Source organism: Acomys minous (genome assembly GCF_964271855.1).
Source record: "Acomys minous genome assembly, chromosome: 3".
Taxonomy (NCBI): domain Eukaryota; kingdom Metazoa; phylum Chordata; class Mammalia; order Rodentia; family Muridae; genus Acomys; species Acomys minous.
The window spans coordinates 4224531-4243144 of NC_140485.1; the positions used below are offsets into that span (position 1 = coordinate 4224531).

At 46.9% G+C, this 18614-nt stretch overlaps 1 protein-coding gene across 1 annotated transcript in view; it reads right to left on the reverse strand.

The window, feature by feature from the left end:
• Positions 1-267: 267 nt before the first annotated feature.
• Positions 268-18614, reverse strand: part of SLC24A3 (solute carrier family 24 member 3) — a 496071-nt gene continuing 477724 nt past the window's right edge. Inside the window, exons 16-17 of the mRNA XM_084777255.1 lie at positions 6538-6603; positions 268-2204 (exon numbers count right to left, since the gene is read on the reverse strand). Coding sequence (XP_084633381.1) covers positions 2058-2204; positions 6538-6603 — 213 coding nt within the window. The 3' untranslated portion in view covers positions 268-2057. The remainder of the gene's footprint in view (positions 2205-6537; positions 6604-18614) is intronic.

Here is an 18614-nt window from a genome sequence, read left to right on the forward strand (position 1 = left end):
GGGATTCCTAACACAAAGTCCCCTGTACTCTACCACAGGCAGAATTCTAGAATTCTGTGATACGACACAGATCCAAAATCCATTCAGACTTTAGACAGGACCCATTATTTAGCAGCTCATGCCTGTTATTTGCTAGACATACCAGTCTTCCAGGTCAGTCCAGTCAGAAGAGATAAAGGCTGCACACATACTGGGCTCCATAGCACTCGTGGTATGCTGTGCCTGCTATTAACACCACCAGTCCAGGAGAGAAAGCAATACGCTGTGTTTGAGGGAGGATACAGAACAGAGAAGTTTATTTTACACCATCCGTCCAAGAAAACAATCGCCATAAACCAGTGCAAAATGTGCAACCAAATCAATAAGTGTGTCTTAGCTCGGAGAGCCCAAATTGGTGATCTCCTCTCCTGGTCCTTGGTTGACGCTGCCCCTCGGCTTGTACCTCAGACAGAAACATTCAACCAATCTGTAGCAGGTTATTTTTACAATTCAAACCAGGATGTGTACAAGGGACTCGGAGAACCATACCGAATGGATGATAAGTGATCAGTGCTTAACGTAAATTAAGGAACAGCACGGCGGGCAAGAATCCACAGTTTCAATAAATACAAGTGTAACAAGCATGGGTGGGTCTCAACTTGGTGGAATTATTCTGCATAATAATTCAGCATCGTAGAAAATCTAGCAGGGCGGTGGAGCAGTGATTGGCGAAACGTTCACAATAATTTGTGCCCTTGAGCCAGTCTGAAGTTAACACATCCTGTGGTTTCCGAGGCATCAGTTCTCTGCTTTCTCCCTCCCTGGCCATCCCTCCGGGAGGGGAGGGGTCAAGCTGGCTAGCTTGTTGGTGGCATCCCATGAGGAAGGATGCTTGCTCAAGAGCCAGCTGTCAGGGTCCAGTGTACTCGATACCAAGTGGCAAATTGGGACTTCATCGACGACATCTGTGCAAAATGTGCTTCTCTCCATTTTCCAAGAAACCAGTGTCTGTAACTTCTGTCCAGAGCACAGTGATAGCCTCTAGCCTCTGGGGTCACTCCCTGTCACCACAAATGCCAAGCAACAAGAGCACATTTCAAGGACTCACACGCTGGGGAAGTCTTTGTTGTTGACTGCCTGGTGCCTTACAGATGGACAGTTAGCCAGGGCCTCCCTGTCAAAGGCCACAGGCAGGCTAGAACTATTGCTTGAAAAACTAGAAAGAACCTAGTGAGAAAGAGATGGTCGTAGTGAACATGTGTGAAGCAGGTTTCTTCCTCTAACTCCTTGCGCCCCACCCCCACCCCCAGGTGATGCCTCCAGGACTTTAGTGAGGTGTCCTCGGGCAGAAAAATGTCACGTCATGCATTTATTCCTAGTGGTTTTGCTCAGCGGTTTCCCACCTAATTGTTAGGTTCCCAACATGCCTGGGATTCATTCACCCCCAGGAGACACTAAGTATGATCTGTGGATCATCTATTAAGCCAGAGCCCAGTGAGAGAAGACACAGGGGATTCCTCCATCTCTGAAGAAAAGTAAAGAAACAAAGAGCTCTCTCAAGTAAAACAATTCCCCAAACCCAGTAGCCTAGGAATCACCCCCAAACAAAACAATCCCAACACTTCCTGCCATGAGCGGACCCTCTCCTGTTTCCTCAAAGTCTCTGGTCATAAATTAGGGTATCTTCTGTGAAATAACTTAAAAAAGGAGGAGGCATTGGAGTAAGTTGTGCCTGGCTTGGGCCAGTTAGCAGCCAGTTTTGTTCTAGAATTCTCAGTCACTGTTCAAAAATGGAGCTTGAAAATTCATGTGGATGCTGGACATCTTCACACGGAAGAGGAGACAGGAACGGGGCGGGCAGGTGACAGGGACTGGGTGGGAGGTAGGACCAAGGGAGTTGGGGAGCAAAGGAGGTGGCAGGGAGAGCCTAGCCCACCAGGACAGGAGCGGAGGCCTGTGGACAGCACGGGAGAGACGGACGCCGCGGCCCTTGAGGGGCCACATGACTCGGGTGCGGCCGGGTCTCGTATTGCACAGAGAAGAAGGATCCAGGCCTCGGCAGGTGGCCTGGCCAATCACTAGTCCCCACACATGGGCAAGTTCACAAAGGTGAACACGTTGAACTCCGTCATGATGGAGAAGCAGAGGAACACGCCGTACAGGAAGAGGCACCCACACCCCAGCTTCTTGTCCAGCTGCCATTTGTTCAGGTGAACACCAAACACCTGCAACACACAGAATTGAGTCAGAGGGTGTTGGAAGGGTGGGATGCGGTGGGGGTGGACCTGAGCCTGCAACATCCTTGGAAAATAGGAACATTAAGGTCAAAAAGAGAGGAGGCCAGAACCTGCCAGCAGTGGTCATCCTGTTAACAAACAAAAATGATGGGTCCAAACCCCGAGAGTGGCTTAGGTTTACCTCTCAGCTCTATCCCCACAGTCCTCTGCGTGTGGCGCTGGACACTGGCCTCTTTTCTCTTTTCTAAGCCCCGAGGCTATCTTCTGTATCTCTAAGCCTCACCTAGCCAATTTTCTACTATGTGTGAGTCTCTTCCCATTGCTGTGGATGGAGGCGAGGAAGTTGCCAAGTTGCTGCTTCCAAATAATTATTTCACTCCTCCCTAAAAACCAAGAGTGAAATCTCTAATTTCCCAACTGGATTGCTTGCTGTCTATCATGCTGCCCTGGCTAACCGCCAATCTCTGCAGTCTTATGTCCTGGCTCATCCTCACAGTCGGCCACTGTACTCACACTGCCTTTTTGTTAAGTTCTTGAGTTCTGCACCAGTCCCCTACGAGCAACCGAGTTCCCTGCTAGACATGCGCGTCGACCTATATTTATGTTCAGATAAGATGCAAACTGCACCTTCTCATCTCAGCAGCGCTGGCTTCACTGCAGGTGCTTAATGCTGCACGTCCAGTGTTTGTCCCGCCCTGCGTGTCCAGCTGTTTCATTTGGGAAAGTTCTAGGGGACAGTGTGGTAGCCTTGACCTTGTTACTACCAGCAGCAGAAACACCTAGTACCATGGTGTTAGCATTGCCTACACTCTTTCTGTGGGTACCCAACATCCACAACTCCGCATGCCTCCAGGGTCTAAAATTTCTGGACTCCGTCACTACGGTGGTTCAAATGAAAGTGGCCGTCAAAGGATCATTCATAACTTCAAATAAGCTGGATTGTTCAGGACCTTGTTGGGAGAAGCGTGTCTCTGGGGGTGAGCTCTGAGGTCTCAAAAGCCTGTGCCATGCCCAGTGTCTGTCTGTCTGTCTGCTTCATGCTTAGGAATCAGATGTAAGCTGCCTACCTGCCTGCTGCCATAATCCCAGCCACGACAGTCACGTGCTCTAACCATCCGGAACAACGAGCCCCTGGTTAAATGCTTTCTTTTATAAGTTGCCTTGGTCATGGTGTTTTGTCATGGCAACAGAAGAGTAACTAAGACAACCAGCATCCCATGGGCTCTCCCCAGCTTGTCTCTCTCCTCCCTTCAGGGCTTTCTTTTCATTCCATCTATTATTGCTTTGGCAAATGTCTCAGGTTTCTCTCTCATTTGGTGCCCTTGCTTGGCTAATCCAGGATCCTTTAGTGCAAGTCCTGTCTCCATTTGCTCAGACTGGATACACACAGCTTTCCACCAAAGCTGGAGCACAAGGCCCAGCCACATGAATAGGGCGCACTGACCCTAGGTTGGTTGTTAATGCTTTAAAGCTATTGCCCTGGCCTCCCTGGGTCCCTGCTTGCTTACCCTGTCTTCACAAAGCTATTTTATATCTCGCCTCAATTTCAACACAATCCCATTCACTCATGCCCACTTCACAGGGCTGTCTTTGCCATCTATGAGCTGAGCTTCTCTCTGTTAGGGAGGGCTCCCTTCTGTGCCCATCCACAGCCAGCTCCACACGTACACTGGATCCCATTTCTCTTAGTGCTTAAGGCTGTGTTCCTCGGTAGCTTCCTTCTCTTTCACCTTTTGCTGTCTTCCCTTCTCCACCCTGGAATTACTTCAATTCAATCAATTCATTGAAAAAAGCGATGCTTTTCAAAATTTTTCTCACCAACCTAAAAAAAAAAATCATCTCACATACAAATACAAAGTATCTTTAACATCTCATTTTATTCTTCTCTTGTTCCAGTTAACTTTCCCCATCACAAACCACTCTCTCATCAACCACCAATGAGACATTTCTAGCTGTAATGGCCAATATTTGGGGTGTGTCTTGCTTGGAGCAGCTGGCCATTCTTTCTATCCTGAACCATCATGTTTACTTGGTCTCCAAGATGCCACACCCTACTGTTTTCTTTCATATTCAACCACTGTCCTTTCTATGTTCCTTTATTTTATTTACAGATAGGGTCACATTACGTAGCCCAGGCAGGCCTTACACACTTGACCCTTGTGTAGCCCAGGCAGGCCTTACACACTTGACCTTTGTGTAGCCCAGGCAGGCCTTACACACTTGATCCTTCTGCTTCAGTTTCCTAAATTCTTTATGTACCAACCACCCCTGGATCTTTCTCTGTTTCTTTAGGTATTTTATTCTCATTAATTCGGTCTCCAAGTGTCTGAGCCTTTTATGACTCCAGTCAGGGATCTCTTGTGTTTTCTAACTATGTTCATTGTCCTGAGGAATTGTGTCAAACAGCAGAGCATCCAACTCTATCTGCACCAAATGCCCCTATATAGGACACGCCTGCTAAGGTTAGACTCTTGCCTCGACCACTTTTCTTGTCTTTTCTTCTTGGAGGTCTAACAGACACTGCACGTGTAAGATGTTTGAAAATTTTCAGTCTTTCTAGAACTACTTTTCTTTCATCAACTCCATTTCGATAACTGAACAAGTGGGTTAGCCCAGCCTCCTACAGCCTTGCCCAACCACAGAATACACTAGGAGACATGTAAGAACTACAAGCATGCACTGGGTTGCCATCTGGCCGGCTCTACAGTTCACTTGGCATCAATAAACCCGGGTCATTTAACTTCTCAAGACATTATCCTTCCTCTATATAATGGAGATGTAGTAGTGAGTCCAAGGGAAGCTCTATATGGGAAAATATGCAAGGGAGCGAGTACAGTGTGTGGCTACAAAAAGCATAACGTGGCTAGACCAACTGGTGTGGCGATATCATCCCAGCGACTTTGGAGGCCGAGGCAAGAGGATCACAGGTTTGATCTGTGCACCTTTACTGTGGCTCCACTTCAAACTATTAAGTAAAAAGAAAGTCGTAGATACAGTTCAGTGTGTGCCTAGTGCGTGCAAGGCTCTGGGCTCAAGCTCCTGCCTAGTGTGTGCAAGGCTCTGGGCTCAGTGTGCAGAAAGAGTGCAAAGTGTCACAGCTCCCAGTCACACCATGTGTGAAGAAGCTCCTAACTATGAAAGGTCAGCTATGCAAATGAACACATTTGTGTAAGGCAGTATTTGCTCAGGTAAAATCTTGACATTAGACCCACATTCTACATTACTGCTCTTCTTTCTTGCCTGGCCTTCTGGATCCTCAGTCTTTGGCAAATGTACATTACAAACATACAAGGTGAGGCTCAGTGACTATTTCCTTGGAGCACTGAGGAAAAAAAATTACATTGTGCTTCAGTACCTGTTGAGGTAAAATTTCAACAGCATCTTTGTATGCTAGTGAATACTTAAAGTGGAAATTTATTCCCACCAAACAATAAGTTTAGTTGAAAATATTGAATTACACAAATGGATGCACTGACCCAGACAGTGAGTGCAGTAGCATTAGAAGTGCCTTGATGATAAAATATATCTTAGTCTCTGAATACGGAATATTGGTCAAAGATGAAGAATTATGGGGACGTTTTACAACCTAGAAGAATCCATAAAATGGAATCTACCCTTTGGTGGCTAATCTAATACAAAAGACAGAACACCTCTGCTCTGTGTGTGTGTGTGTGTGTGTGTGTGTGTGTGTGTGTATGCAGTGTACTTGCTGACCTGTACATGTGTGGGAGTGGGAGGTTGATGTTGGGATGCCTTCCTTGATTACTTCTCTACCTTATTGTTTGAGACAAGGTCTCTCACTAAACCTAGAGCTCACTCTTTCTTGGCTAAGCTGACTGGCCAGGGAGGCCCATGGATCTGCCTGCCTCTGTCTCATAGTGCTAGGGTGACATGGCATATACTGCTATGCCTGTCTTTTATGTAAATTCTGGGGAATCTGATCTCAGGTCTACATGCTTACACAGAGCACTTTACCCTCCGAGCTATCTTCCCAGCTTGACTCTGCTTTTTATCATCTGATTGAGGACTCAACAAAGCCATTCTAGGCAAGTGCCCTACTGCTGAGCTATACTCCAGCACTCTAAATATTTTAGGATTGGCATGAGATAGGACCACACTCTTAAGAAGAGGCTAGCTTCTTCTAGGAAGGATGGAGGTACTCCAGTGGGTTAGTGAATCCTCTTTTAGAAGAAACAGCCAGGAGATGGCACATCTGGGTGTCTGCTCTATTTAATGGAGCTGCCCACATCTGCTCTTCAAGGTGAGCAATGGGAGGGGTTGAACATGAACATCTAAGACTAGAAAGAAGCTATAAACTTACCGTGACAAAGACAGAGGCCAGGAGCAAGCCCACAGAGTAGATGAGCCCTCTGCTATTCAGCCGAATCTATAAGGAAGGATTGGACAAGATTAGGCTTCTGAATCAGGCACCTGCTTAGTGCAGGATACGCAAGCAACTCTGAAGAGCAGTGACTGCAAATTTCTCCTCTAAAATGGAAGCAGACAGTGGCACTGTAGCTGTGCCATCTTTTGGGAGTACATGCTTTTTCAGACACACACAGTTGTCTTTGCCAGCTCCCAGCCCAATCCTGTCCTTACTGCAAAGGCAGGGCCCCAGCCATACCAGCCCACAAACACTCAGACTTTCCATCGTGTTGTGATTCTTGTCAACCACACTGTCCTGTTGACCTCTGTTGACATTAAGTTTTCTCAGATTCATGTTACTTTTAGGATGCATTGTATCACCCAAAAGGTGATGGAAAATTTTAGATAAAGTTTATATTTTATTTTTCACATAAAGTTTATTTGAGAAAGATGCCAAGCTACTTAGTTTACAAGTAGCTTGAGAGTTTAACTAGATGTGGCTGTCATTGCCTGGACTTCCACTTGGAAGAGAATGTTCCTTCTCCTCCTCAGCACCTGTCCTGTATGTCCTACTTGACAGATTTGAAGCCAAAGCCAACTGAGATACCACCAAGTATAGGGACCCCAATGCAAACTGTGCTATGAAATCATCCATTCCCTTGGTGTCTTAGTTAGGGTTTCTACTGCTGGGAAGAGACACCAGGATCACAGCAACTCTTACAAAGGAAAACATTTAATTGGGGCTAGCTTGCAGCTTCAGAGGTTTAGTCTGTTATTGCTATAGGGAGAAGCATGGCGGCGTGCAGGCAGACATGGTGCTGGAGACGGAGCTGCGAGTTCTACATCTCGATCTGGAGGCAGCAGAAGCAACTGCCACTCTAGACCCAGCTTGACCATATATGAGACCTCAAAGCCCTGCCTCCAACAAAGCCATGCCTATTCAAACAAGGCCGCGCCTCCTAATAATGTCACGCCTCCTAATAATGCCACTCCCTATGAGCTAAGCATTCAAACACAGCAGTGTATGGATTCCAATTCAAACCACCAGACTTGGACTCTCAAGAGACAGTAGTGTATTCTGCATGTCAACTGAAGAGAACTAAGGATAAAGAATTTTTTAAACCTCCCACAACATCATCAGTGCCTGCTTCAAAGGAAACTACCCTCTAGCCCAATCACAGAAGACACCCCAGAAGAACTGGGTGGGCTAGTTCCAAAGTTCTGAGCCTAAGAGCTATGTGGAGATGAAGCCCACGTCCTTTCATTAGCCATCAGCACTGGTTCCCACGAAGGACTTCTCCTTAAGACTCTCTGTGTCTGGGTTAAGATAGACCATCGGTTCTTGGAGGCCCTGTAACCAGTGCTGCTACCAACTTCAGGCCATTTAGAGCAATATAATTTCAAAGTCTGCTTCTTCTGTCCCATTGCATCACTCATTAAACTGTGGCAAAGCCAGCACTTATGTCTTATTTTCCTTACTTGACGGGAAGAAGTGGATGCATGGGTTCAAGTCTAGGGACTCTATTCCTGCCTCTACCCAACTCCCATCCTACACACATGGTCCTGAAGGGATGAAAACCTGTTAAGCTGTGTTTCTGGAAAGAGGGAACAAGACTGGTTGATTTCTCTAGCGCTTTCCTTCTTTTTCTCTTGCTTTTCTTCTTGAGGCAGTAATTTTGCTCCATGGTCCAAGTTGGCCTCAAACTCACAATCCTCTGGCATCAGTCTGCACAGTGCTGGGGTTACAGGTGTGTACCACCATGCCCTTATTTGTCAACTGTTTTCTAAGAAGATGAGGAGTGGCTTGGGGGGGTTATCTCTTGACAAGGCTTAAACTACTTATTGCTCTCGTTTTGATGTTTCCCACTGAGATGCGTGCACGGGAACAGGTGTGGGTCTCTAAAGGTGAGTGTGTCAGCTCGTCTTTTACCAGATGCTCTAAATAGCCAGTCCTTTCTAGAGAGACCTGGAGCCTAACAGCCCTGCCGAAGCAATGTCTGCCAGGGAAGGCATCAGCTGGATTGTAGAGGGAGGGCTGTAAGTAAAGGACCAGAAAGGAACCACTGTAAATCTGATCCAGAAAGCATCCACCAGGACAGAAAAATCCAACAACAGACAACAAAGCCAATCAAAATCAGACACGCCGTGTAACAAAACAGATAGGCTTCATTTGCATGGCAGGAATTACAGGTCTGGAGAGCGGAGTTGCATGTAGTGACTCACCCTAGCTACCTAGAACCAAACAGGCCAATCATGACTGCCCACACCTGTGCGACTGGAACTACATGCCAGTGAATTGCAGGCCAAGTGGCTTCTTCTAACAAAGTGAGGGCTTCCAAAATGGAGTCTCTCTACAACCCATGGCCATCTGCAGGCAGCTCTTCTGTAGCTGCCATGCTGGTTGCTCTCTTTGAAGGAGACTAAATTAATTTGTTTGCTTTCTATTCTAGCTAAGTGTTGAATTCTTTTTATCAACTCCTTAAACTCCCTACAACAGTGTCCATCTCTCTGAGTTCTACATCTGCTGGTCCCTGGCTGGGAAACAGTTATCAACCACCACATGGCTTCTGGGAAATGAAGGGGAATCAAGCTGTAAGTGTGACAAGAAGGCTATAGGTTAATGTTATAAAATCAGAGCAGAAAAATGGAGGCTGGGCCCATCTCAGGCTGCCTGGTAATCTGTCTGTACTCTCCATACTTTCCCTCTCTCATCAGCAGGTTGGTGTAGAGGAGTCAGAACTGAGGGCTAAGTTGCAAAGATATGACAACAATAAGGGCTCTCTTGCTGGGTGAGGTGGCTCCTGCCTGTAATCCCAGCACTCAGGAGGGAGGTGAGTTTAGGGCCGTCCTGGGCTAAATAGTGAAACCACCTTAAGAAGAAAATAAGATTTTTTTTTCTCCAAACATACATCCTACACTGACTCTTTGATGGTCCCCCACTCTGTACAGTGCTGGGGAGAAGAGTGTTCTCGGAGCAGCACAGTGGTCATCAGCGGGGAGACACCTCTTTGGCGGTGTCTTCAGCCACGCAGCGCCTGGGTTGTGCATAAACGTCAACAAGCTGCGAATATACACTCAGAAATCCATCAAGATCTATTTTTTAACACAATATGCATTATTTAAATAGAAGTGTGTGTGCTCCCAGGCCTGCTTGCTCCCTCAGCTCTAGGGTCAAATCCCTAATAAAAACTGAGTGATTTCTTACCCTTAAGTAGCCAAGGACCAAGGGGTGTAAAGATCCACAGAGGAAGATTCCGTGTGGCTAATACTCTCAAAACAAACCATGCTTTACTCAAATCCTTGAACTCCACTCTTACAGTCACACAGAACCTCAAGGAATAGTTTTGCCGAAATACGAAATCTGGCTCCAAAGATGAAAGATGCTGGGTTCTTCTATGGGATTTCTCCGTTCTCCATTCTTCTTTTGAATCTTCCTTTGGCAGTGCATGCCCTAGGGGGGACCTTCATTTCTCCTTGTTAGAGAACTGAGCTCTTAAAGCTTGTTTGTACCTCAATGGCTGACCCCTGACTCATCCATGCAAACACAGTAGTCAACCGTTGGGACCCTTTCTTGGCTCTTGGCCTAACTCCTCTGAAGACCGGACGTGGGTTGGACCATGGCTTGGTGAACTGTGATGAATGGGCCAAATCCGGCCCCTGTTGCCTGCTTTTGTAAACCAAGTTAAGCAGAAGTTGCCTAACACATCTAAGCACTGTTTATAGGCTGTCTCATTCTATCCTTTCCTATGATAACTGAAAAGTTTTGACTGTGACTAAAATGCTTGCTGCCTCTGGTCCTTCATAACAATGACAGCCAGTCCCTAGCCCAGGGCACAGGTTCCTGATACCACTTCCTCTGTTTTAAATCCCTACTACTTGGTGACGCACTTTCTTTGTAAAGGCTAGTCATTTGACTTATTTAAACATCCGTTTTCGGTTGCGCAAAATGGAGGGTGAGATGTCTCTACCTTATGCATGTTTGAGAGGGTTGTGTTCATCTGTATTAAAGCTTTTGAACAGAGCCTAGATCACAATACATTCTTAACCATGGGGTGGGGGTGGGTTGTCATCCGTTCCTCAACATTACAAGCAGAAACTCATCACCTATAGCTCCCAAACCAAGATCCTACCCCATTCAGACAGCAGGGGAGCAAGGCCCCCACAGTCCAGGCATTTGATATGGAACCAATGAGTGAATAATAAATAGTCACGAGGTATCACGTCACATGAGAACTCTAAAAAGGCCCTTTTCAGAGGGGGCAATGAGGACTGGTCAGAGAGAATTTGGTAGCAGGGAGATCATGTGTACCACTTCCTAAATAATTTTCTAGAAGTAATATGACCTCTGCCCAATCTTCCCTATTCCCATTCTCTTTTTAGCATATGTAGCTTTTTTAAAAATCAAAACCCAACACCTTATACAAAAGTTTTCAAGCATCCAGAAGAGTTCAGGGTCATATTGTGATTTTTAGTGACCTTCAGAGCAAGCTATAGACACCAGTAAATTTCATCACTAAACATTTCTTCCCTCATCTCGCTAGGCATGTTCAATGTTAGTTCATGGCCTTTTTACACGAAATTTTCATCTAGTGAAATTCACCATCACTATTGCCCCATTAAATGGGTTCTGAGAAATGGATCTATCTCTGTAACTCAAACCTCCTCATGACCCTGAGTGCTCTGAGTGCCACACGGTGTGCTCTTGTCGCTGTAGGTCATCCGCGATCTCATTGGCTTGGGCCGTTCTAGGACCTCATATGGATGGAACCCTACTCCTGTGGTGTGTGGCTTTCTTTTAAACAAACAACCTCTACATTAAAAATGATTTATTTTATTTTGATGTATATTAATGTTTTGTATATATGTATGTATGTATGTATGTATGTATGTATGTATGTATGTGCACCATGTGTGTCCATGGAGGTCAAAAGAAGGCATCAGATCTCCTGGAACTGGAGTTAGGGATGGCTGTGAGCCGCCGTGTGGGTACTGGGACCTGAAGTTGGGTCCTCTGCAAGAGCAGCACCTGCTCCTAACTGCTCCAGCACCTACACAAACACTCTTCTATTCAGCATAATTTCTAAAGATTCTCCCATGGTTTTTATGGGCCAATATGGTCAGTAGGTTGTTTATTTTTATTCGGTGATAGTGTGAATACACCATGGTTTCATTACTGTCCTGTCAATGGGTACCTAGGCTGCTTCCAGTTTTTAACTATTAGTGTATATTTCCCTTATAACTACAAAGCGATATGAAAACAGCTTCCTCGCCATCCTGTTTCCTAACTTTGCTCCCTGAAGTGGGGCACTTGAAATGTTTCCAAAGTGGTACACATAATTCGCCTGTCTCATTTAAGAAGAGTTCTGTCCCCCATGAGACCGTCAGCCCAGGCAGGAAGTATGTCCACCCACTGCACTCTGCCCGCCCGCCTCAAACCCATTTGTCTTTTTTTAATGTGCTGATCTCCTCCTACTTGTGAGGGACCATCCTTCCCCCTCCACCAGGAAAACCAGGACAAAGACCCTGGGGGAAGATGGCTGGACTTCAGGTGTTTCTTTATTCCAGGCCTCTATTTCCATCATCTTCCTGTGACACCAAATGTGCCTATAGGCATGTGTGCACACATGCTGAGTGCAGAAAGCCTGTGCCTATAGGGTTGTGTGCACACATGCTGAGTGGGGAAAGGCTGTGCCTATAGGGGTGTGTGGTGTGTGCACACACGCTGAGTGGGGAAAGCCTGTGCCTATAGGGGTGTGTGCACACATGCTAAGTGGGGAAAGGCTGTGCCTATAGGAGTGTGTGGTGTGTGCACACATGCTGAGTGGGGAAAGGCTGTGCCTATAGGAGTGTGTGGTGTGTGCATATATGCTGAGTGTGGAAAGGCTGTGCCTATAGGGGTGTGTGCATACGCATGCTGAGCGTGGAAAGGCTGGTAGCAATAAACAAAAGTGGACATTTCACTGGAGAAAAAGGCCAAACAAAGTGAGGGGTGGCTCTCAGCTTCTCTTTATAAAAGATGCTGATATATTTTACTTATGTATATGTGTCTATAGGACTGTATTTGTATGTATATGTGTGGGTATATGGGTCAGTGTGTGTGTGTGTGTGTGTGTGTGTGTGTGTGTGTGTGTGTGTCAGAAGAAGGCACTGGGCCCCTTAGAGCTGGAGTTACAGGCATCAGCAGGCCCCTGGCTTGTTCCATAGGTGCTGGGACTTGAACTCCAGTCCTCATGGTTGCACAGTAGCACTCTGAACTGCCAATCTATCTCCCTAGCTTTCCAATCATTTCAAGTTGGGGTATAACTTACAGGAAAATATACCGGTCTTAAGTATACACACTAACAGATGAGTTTTGAAAAATATATGTATTCATGTAACCTACATGTTTTCTTTTATATGCAGATTCTACATTTAATATATATCATGTATGAATTGCATATGTGAATATTAATGATAAACTATTATATAAAATTTTATATATGAATGGAAATAGAGGTGTAACTATTTGAGAGATGAAAGAGGAGTAGCAGGAGTGTGGAGGTGGAAAAAGAAGACGGTTTGGAAAAAAAAAAAAAAAGAAGAGGGTTTAGTCGGGGAAGTATGTTCAAACTACGTGACATACCGGAGTGGAATGTCCTTACGCAGCGCAGCACTATGTAAAATCAAGGAATATTCATATGTGTAAATATCTGTCCATCTGTCTGTCTGTCTGTCTGCCTGCTTATCTATTATCTATCTGACTTCCATCACCCAGGCAACCCAGAACTAGTCTCTGATGGTCTGTGTACTGGGCAAAAGCATCAGACTCTTGTCATGTCTGCATTAGCTTTGGGGAAAAGCCTGTGGGCCTTCAGCTCTGTGCAGAGCTGGGTTCAGTCAGGCCCCTGCTTCACAGAAGCATGGCGCAGCAAGTTCACATGCAGCGTTTTCAAGGCAAGGATGACCTGAGATCGTGTGAGGGCCATTTCAGAGCGTTCAGTCCTGAAGCTTGGTGCTGTCTTCGTTTCTCGCCTTCAGAAACACCCATTTCCCCTTTCCAGTTCCTTTCTTGGCAAGTTGCGAGAGCGGGGACAGAAGTCTGGCTGTTCCCAAAGTCTACAGGAGCGCAGCCCCCAGCACATGCCTATCTTCTCGTATGGACGTCACAGAGACTCATTCAAACAAAGTTTCATGCATTTATGTCACACACAAAACAGCTCCCAGAGTCTCACTGCATTCAGGGACCCAAGGACCTGACTCCAAAAGGATTCCATTTTCCCCAAATGGTCTAGGCCATCTTGATGGTCTGAAGTCAGCTCTACCTAATCCACGAAGTCCCTTGGGAAAATTACAAAGTCTCTGCTTTTTGCTAAGTTAATACTAGGAACATGTTACAGCTTGTCATTTCCAGCCTGGCTCCCCCACGCCTGCCTCCCCGACTCCTTTCTTGTTTTCTGAGACAGACACTCACTATGTAGCTCAGCCTGGACTTGCTCAGTCCTGTACTCCTGCCTCAGCCTCCCCAGGGCTTTGGAGTTTCTTACAAGGCAGTTCTAACACTTGTTTGGGTATAGCTTTCAGGTGGATGTTACTAACTCTGGCTTTATACCTGAACTGCATCACGGGGTCAGAGTGTCTCTCACTGAAGAATATTCTGGGGTGAAAAAGAGAACAAGCTCCAGAAAAGAAAGAAGTCAGTGACGGCTGCCACTCTTCCCTGCCCTTCTCTCTGGAGCACACTCACAGACGCAGTGAACATCACTCTGGGGCTGGAGGGCAGGGTAGTGGTGGTGATTTTTATTCTTATTTGAAGATGAGACAACTTAGCAGCTTACATATGTGATGAGAGGTCAAGTCTGTACTTGGGATTTGGGCCTTAGACTCTCAGTTCTAGACTTCCCTCCACCTGCCAGGCCCAAAGGAAAAGCAGGGTCTTCCTCTCTCTCACCTGTGAGTCCTCAGAAGTTGCTACTGGGCCTTCCTTGCCTATCAGATTTCTAAGTCCTCCAAAGGGCACCACTTCCAAACACTATCACCACACGACTTTGAGGATTACATTTCTAGAGACAAGCATTTGGAGAACATATCCGAACCACTCCACAGATCACACACCCCACTCCTGATGTCTAGGTGGGGTACCAGCTACCTCCCAACACCCAGTGCCCACTCTGCATCTGCTGGCCTCTTCCTGAACCATTGAACTCCCAGGCAGCTAATCCCCGCAGTGACTCCGAGGAAGAGGTGCAACCTCAGCTTGCCTGGCCCTCAGATGGATCATTCCAGACAGGCCTGTCCAGTTTCCCGGAGCTCCTTTGTTGGCTACCGATGTTGAAACATTCTCCAGGGAGGGAGGATGGCACACAGGAGCCTCAAGAAGAGCTGAAAAGAAGAAGGCTCCCAAGGCCCCCCTCCCAGGATGATAGAAGCCTAAGGATGGCGGGAGAGAGGAGACACCGAGGGTTTGGAGAACTCCACTGCTATAGGTTTTGTGGTTTCTCAGTGGGCTGTTTAGTGATGCACTGTCCTTGTGTCAGCCATGCTGCTGTAAGTACCCCTCCCCCACCCTCCTGTAAGTGACCCCACAACTCAGTGGTCCATCAGGTTGGACTTTGGTGTGACTGTTGTTTTGGTCTGTCATTGCTGCCCTGTCTTCAGTGTGTAGACGTGTTCACGTCTCCCCAGCAAAGACTCACGCAACGTCCCTCTGTGGGGATGTCACGCTAGTTTAGTCTGTAGGTAACTAGATTGTTAGCACAGCTGCTCTTGGCTGCCTCCTCATCCTGCCTCTCTTTCCCACTCCCATAGCAGAGTTTCCTGGCCTTTCTGAATCAGCTCATCTGAATTTCAGGATTGCATCATCTCTGCGACCCTTAAACCAATGAAAAAAACAAGACCCAACAGCTTTTCCTGTCAGCCTTCCTACACTAGGATCCTTAAAGACCTTTCCTTTCCCCAAACATTACTGATGTTTTCTAACACAAAGCCTGGAATCCAAGGAGCAAACGTCTGGGGATGGACGATGTCGCTATAGCTCCCAGGGGCTCTGTTACAACAACTGTGATGCAGGTCTCCATTAATCTCCATTAAAACAAAAGGCTGGCTCTAACAGACAGGGGTCAGGATCCAGGTATGGGGGATTCAGTCAGGAATGCCTGCTGGGAAAGGTAGGCAAGAGTGAGGGGGGGGGCAGGGGGAAGACATCAAGACCTGACTGGCTTATTGAGCCATCCCACATAAGCCCTCTGCTGGGAGGGAGACATAGCTCCAAGGAAGAAACATCAAAGATGTCAGCCCCTGCTCTTCTAGAAGACTTCTGGAGAAGGTGACTTCTGGGTGACAACTGGCCTTGGGGACTTGGGAACAGCCCGAGGCATTCTGTTTGGCTCAGTGGACTCACTTTCTTGCAGTTCCCTTCTTTCTGGATGACCACTCCCCACCCTCCTCTGTCCTGTGATTTATTTACTACACATTACAAGGGCATGGTTCTGGCTTTCTTCTCCATCAGCATTTACTTTCTTTACTAGTTGTAGCCTCTAAAAGCCACCTTACTGCTGTTAACTTGCGAGCGTTCCCAGCCACAGGGGCCCCTCTGTGGAACTTCCTGCTTACCCACACCAGTCCACTGGCTGCTTGGTACTTCTGCCAAGTCAGCATCGAAACCCATCAAACTCAATGCAGACTCTGTATTTTTCTTACACGATTTCCTCATCTTGTCCTCCTCTGTGAAGGGCAGCACAAGTAAGCGTCCTTTGATCGTTTTCCTCTTCACCATGCAGCTGTTTGAAAATGCAATCACTCCTACCTTTAAAAACCTAATTCATTCCTGTGTGTACGCCCACCATCTCACGTCACCAGCATCTCGTCTTCAGCTTCCTGACTTGACTTCCATCTTCTTCTCTTAGCTTCTTCTGATATATTTCCAGGCAGTATCAAATGAGACCTCACTGGAACCCTGACCTTTTACAATGGCCAAGGCAGCACTAGTGACCACGCCCTTGCCTCTCGCAGCTCCGCCTTGCTAACAGTCGAGGGTTTCTGTGCCTTTGGCTTAGCATCTCCTAGTCTCCAGCTTGAGCGCTACAAGGGATACAGAGTGAACTGTTGCTCTCCCCCCTTCCCCCCTGCATTAGGCTGTGGGTTCACACTTCTGTAGCCTCACAGTGGGCAGAAGCATTCCCCTACCTTTCTGGTTTGGGGTCTGGCTGCTTTAGCCAACAGGACGCGAGTAGGCCTGACTTGATAGAAACGTATCTGAAGTGTGTTTGCAGAGCTGGGCACGACTTCTTGTGCTCATGCTTTTCATCATGAATGTGTCTTATCAGGTGGATCTGCGCCCCGGGGTCCTGCTCAAACTACGGCACCAGCCAAGGACAATACATTTAGTAAACTTCGAACCCTTACCCAGATCTAGCCAACAGACAGGACACTCTCCACAGTTGAGTGGAAAGTGGGAACTGACTTTCACATGTACTCTGGTGCCCCATATTTGACCACGTCCCCTGGATGGGGAGGCCTGGTGGCACTCAGAGGAAGCATAGCAGACTACCAAGAAGAGACTTGATACCCTATGAGCATATACAGGGGGAGGAGGTCCCCCTCAGTCACTGTCTTAGGGGAGGGGAGTAGGAGGAAAGCGGGAGGGAGGGAGGAATGGGAGGATCCAAGGGATGGGACAACAATTGAGATGTAATATGAATAAATAAATAAATAACATATAAAGAAGAATGTGTCTTATGAGGTCACCGGCCTAAGTAGAGCAAGAGACACTTGGAGCACAATCCTCTGAAGCTTGAAGCCAAGGCCATAACATTCAAACACTTGTCAACACACCAGTGCATGAGTGAGGACAATATACGTTAGCAGATTATGCCACTGACCCTCAGGACCTTTTATTACACAGCATCATGCTATTTTGTCTCTAGCACAAATGCCTCCTGTTGGTCTTGCTGCCATGAGTATTGTCTGGTTCCAGTTCTTTCTCTGTGTAGTTCCCACGATCCTATTTCTTTCTTTTCTTTCCTTTTCCTTCTCTTTGGGAGGCATGGGGAAAGTCTCACTGCGTAGCCCTAGGCAACCTGGAATTTACTGTGTTGACTAGGCTGGCCTTGAACTCACAGAGATCTGTCTGCTTCTGCCTACTGAATGCTGGAACTAAAGGCATGTACCACAACGCCCAGTTTATGATCACATCTTTATCTTTCAAATGCCCGTCATTCTTTCTGGTACTATGGTTTACAATGTTCTTTGCCATATGGCTGCTCTGTCTTCACATTTATTCCTGCCACTCACCGTCAGCTCCACCCTGCACTCTACCCCAACCATCAGAGATTTCCTGGCTGGTCGGGGTCAGCCAGTGTGCCAGTGTGCTAAGACTTCTCATATCTTGTTCCTCCTCCTCTTCCTCCTTTTCCTCCTCCTCTTCCTCTTCCTCTTCCTTTTCCTTCTTCTCCTCTTCTTCCTTTTCCTCCTTCTCCTCTTCTTCTCAATATGCTTGCTCAGATAATCCCAGACTCAGAAGAGATGCTACCTCCTTACCAGTTTTTTAGGCCCTCTAGCCCCTGGTCTCACACGGTCATGTGGTCATGCGTCCTGCACAATTACCCTCAGAAGGGCAGGCACCACAAGCTTGTTTAGTTGTACATTTGGCTCCTCCCACAGGCTGCAATTCTGGAAGCCCAGGCATGTCTGGCTTGCTTACCACAGCATCTCAACGCATAGTAGGTGTTCAGTTAATGCTTGCTGCCAGAATGAATGAACCAGCTCTAAGGTCTTTTTACCTCTGTGGATTCTGGAGTGAGCTCAACTCTTGCACAGAGAAAAGGAGCCTCTCCTTTCACTATCACTTCTAAGGCTTATTTTACATTTCTGAATCCTAGCTGAGGAATGTGAGTCCTGCCCTGGTTTCCTGGAGTCTGACTGCTGACTCCCTTGGTTCTGTTAAATCTCATGCATGGCTGTTCATCACCATAATGGTACAAGAAGCACTCACCACCCAAACTTTGACTCTTAGGGTTATTTATTCAGGGCCTTTGGGTAACTAGCTGGCTTCTGAAC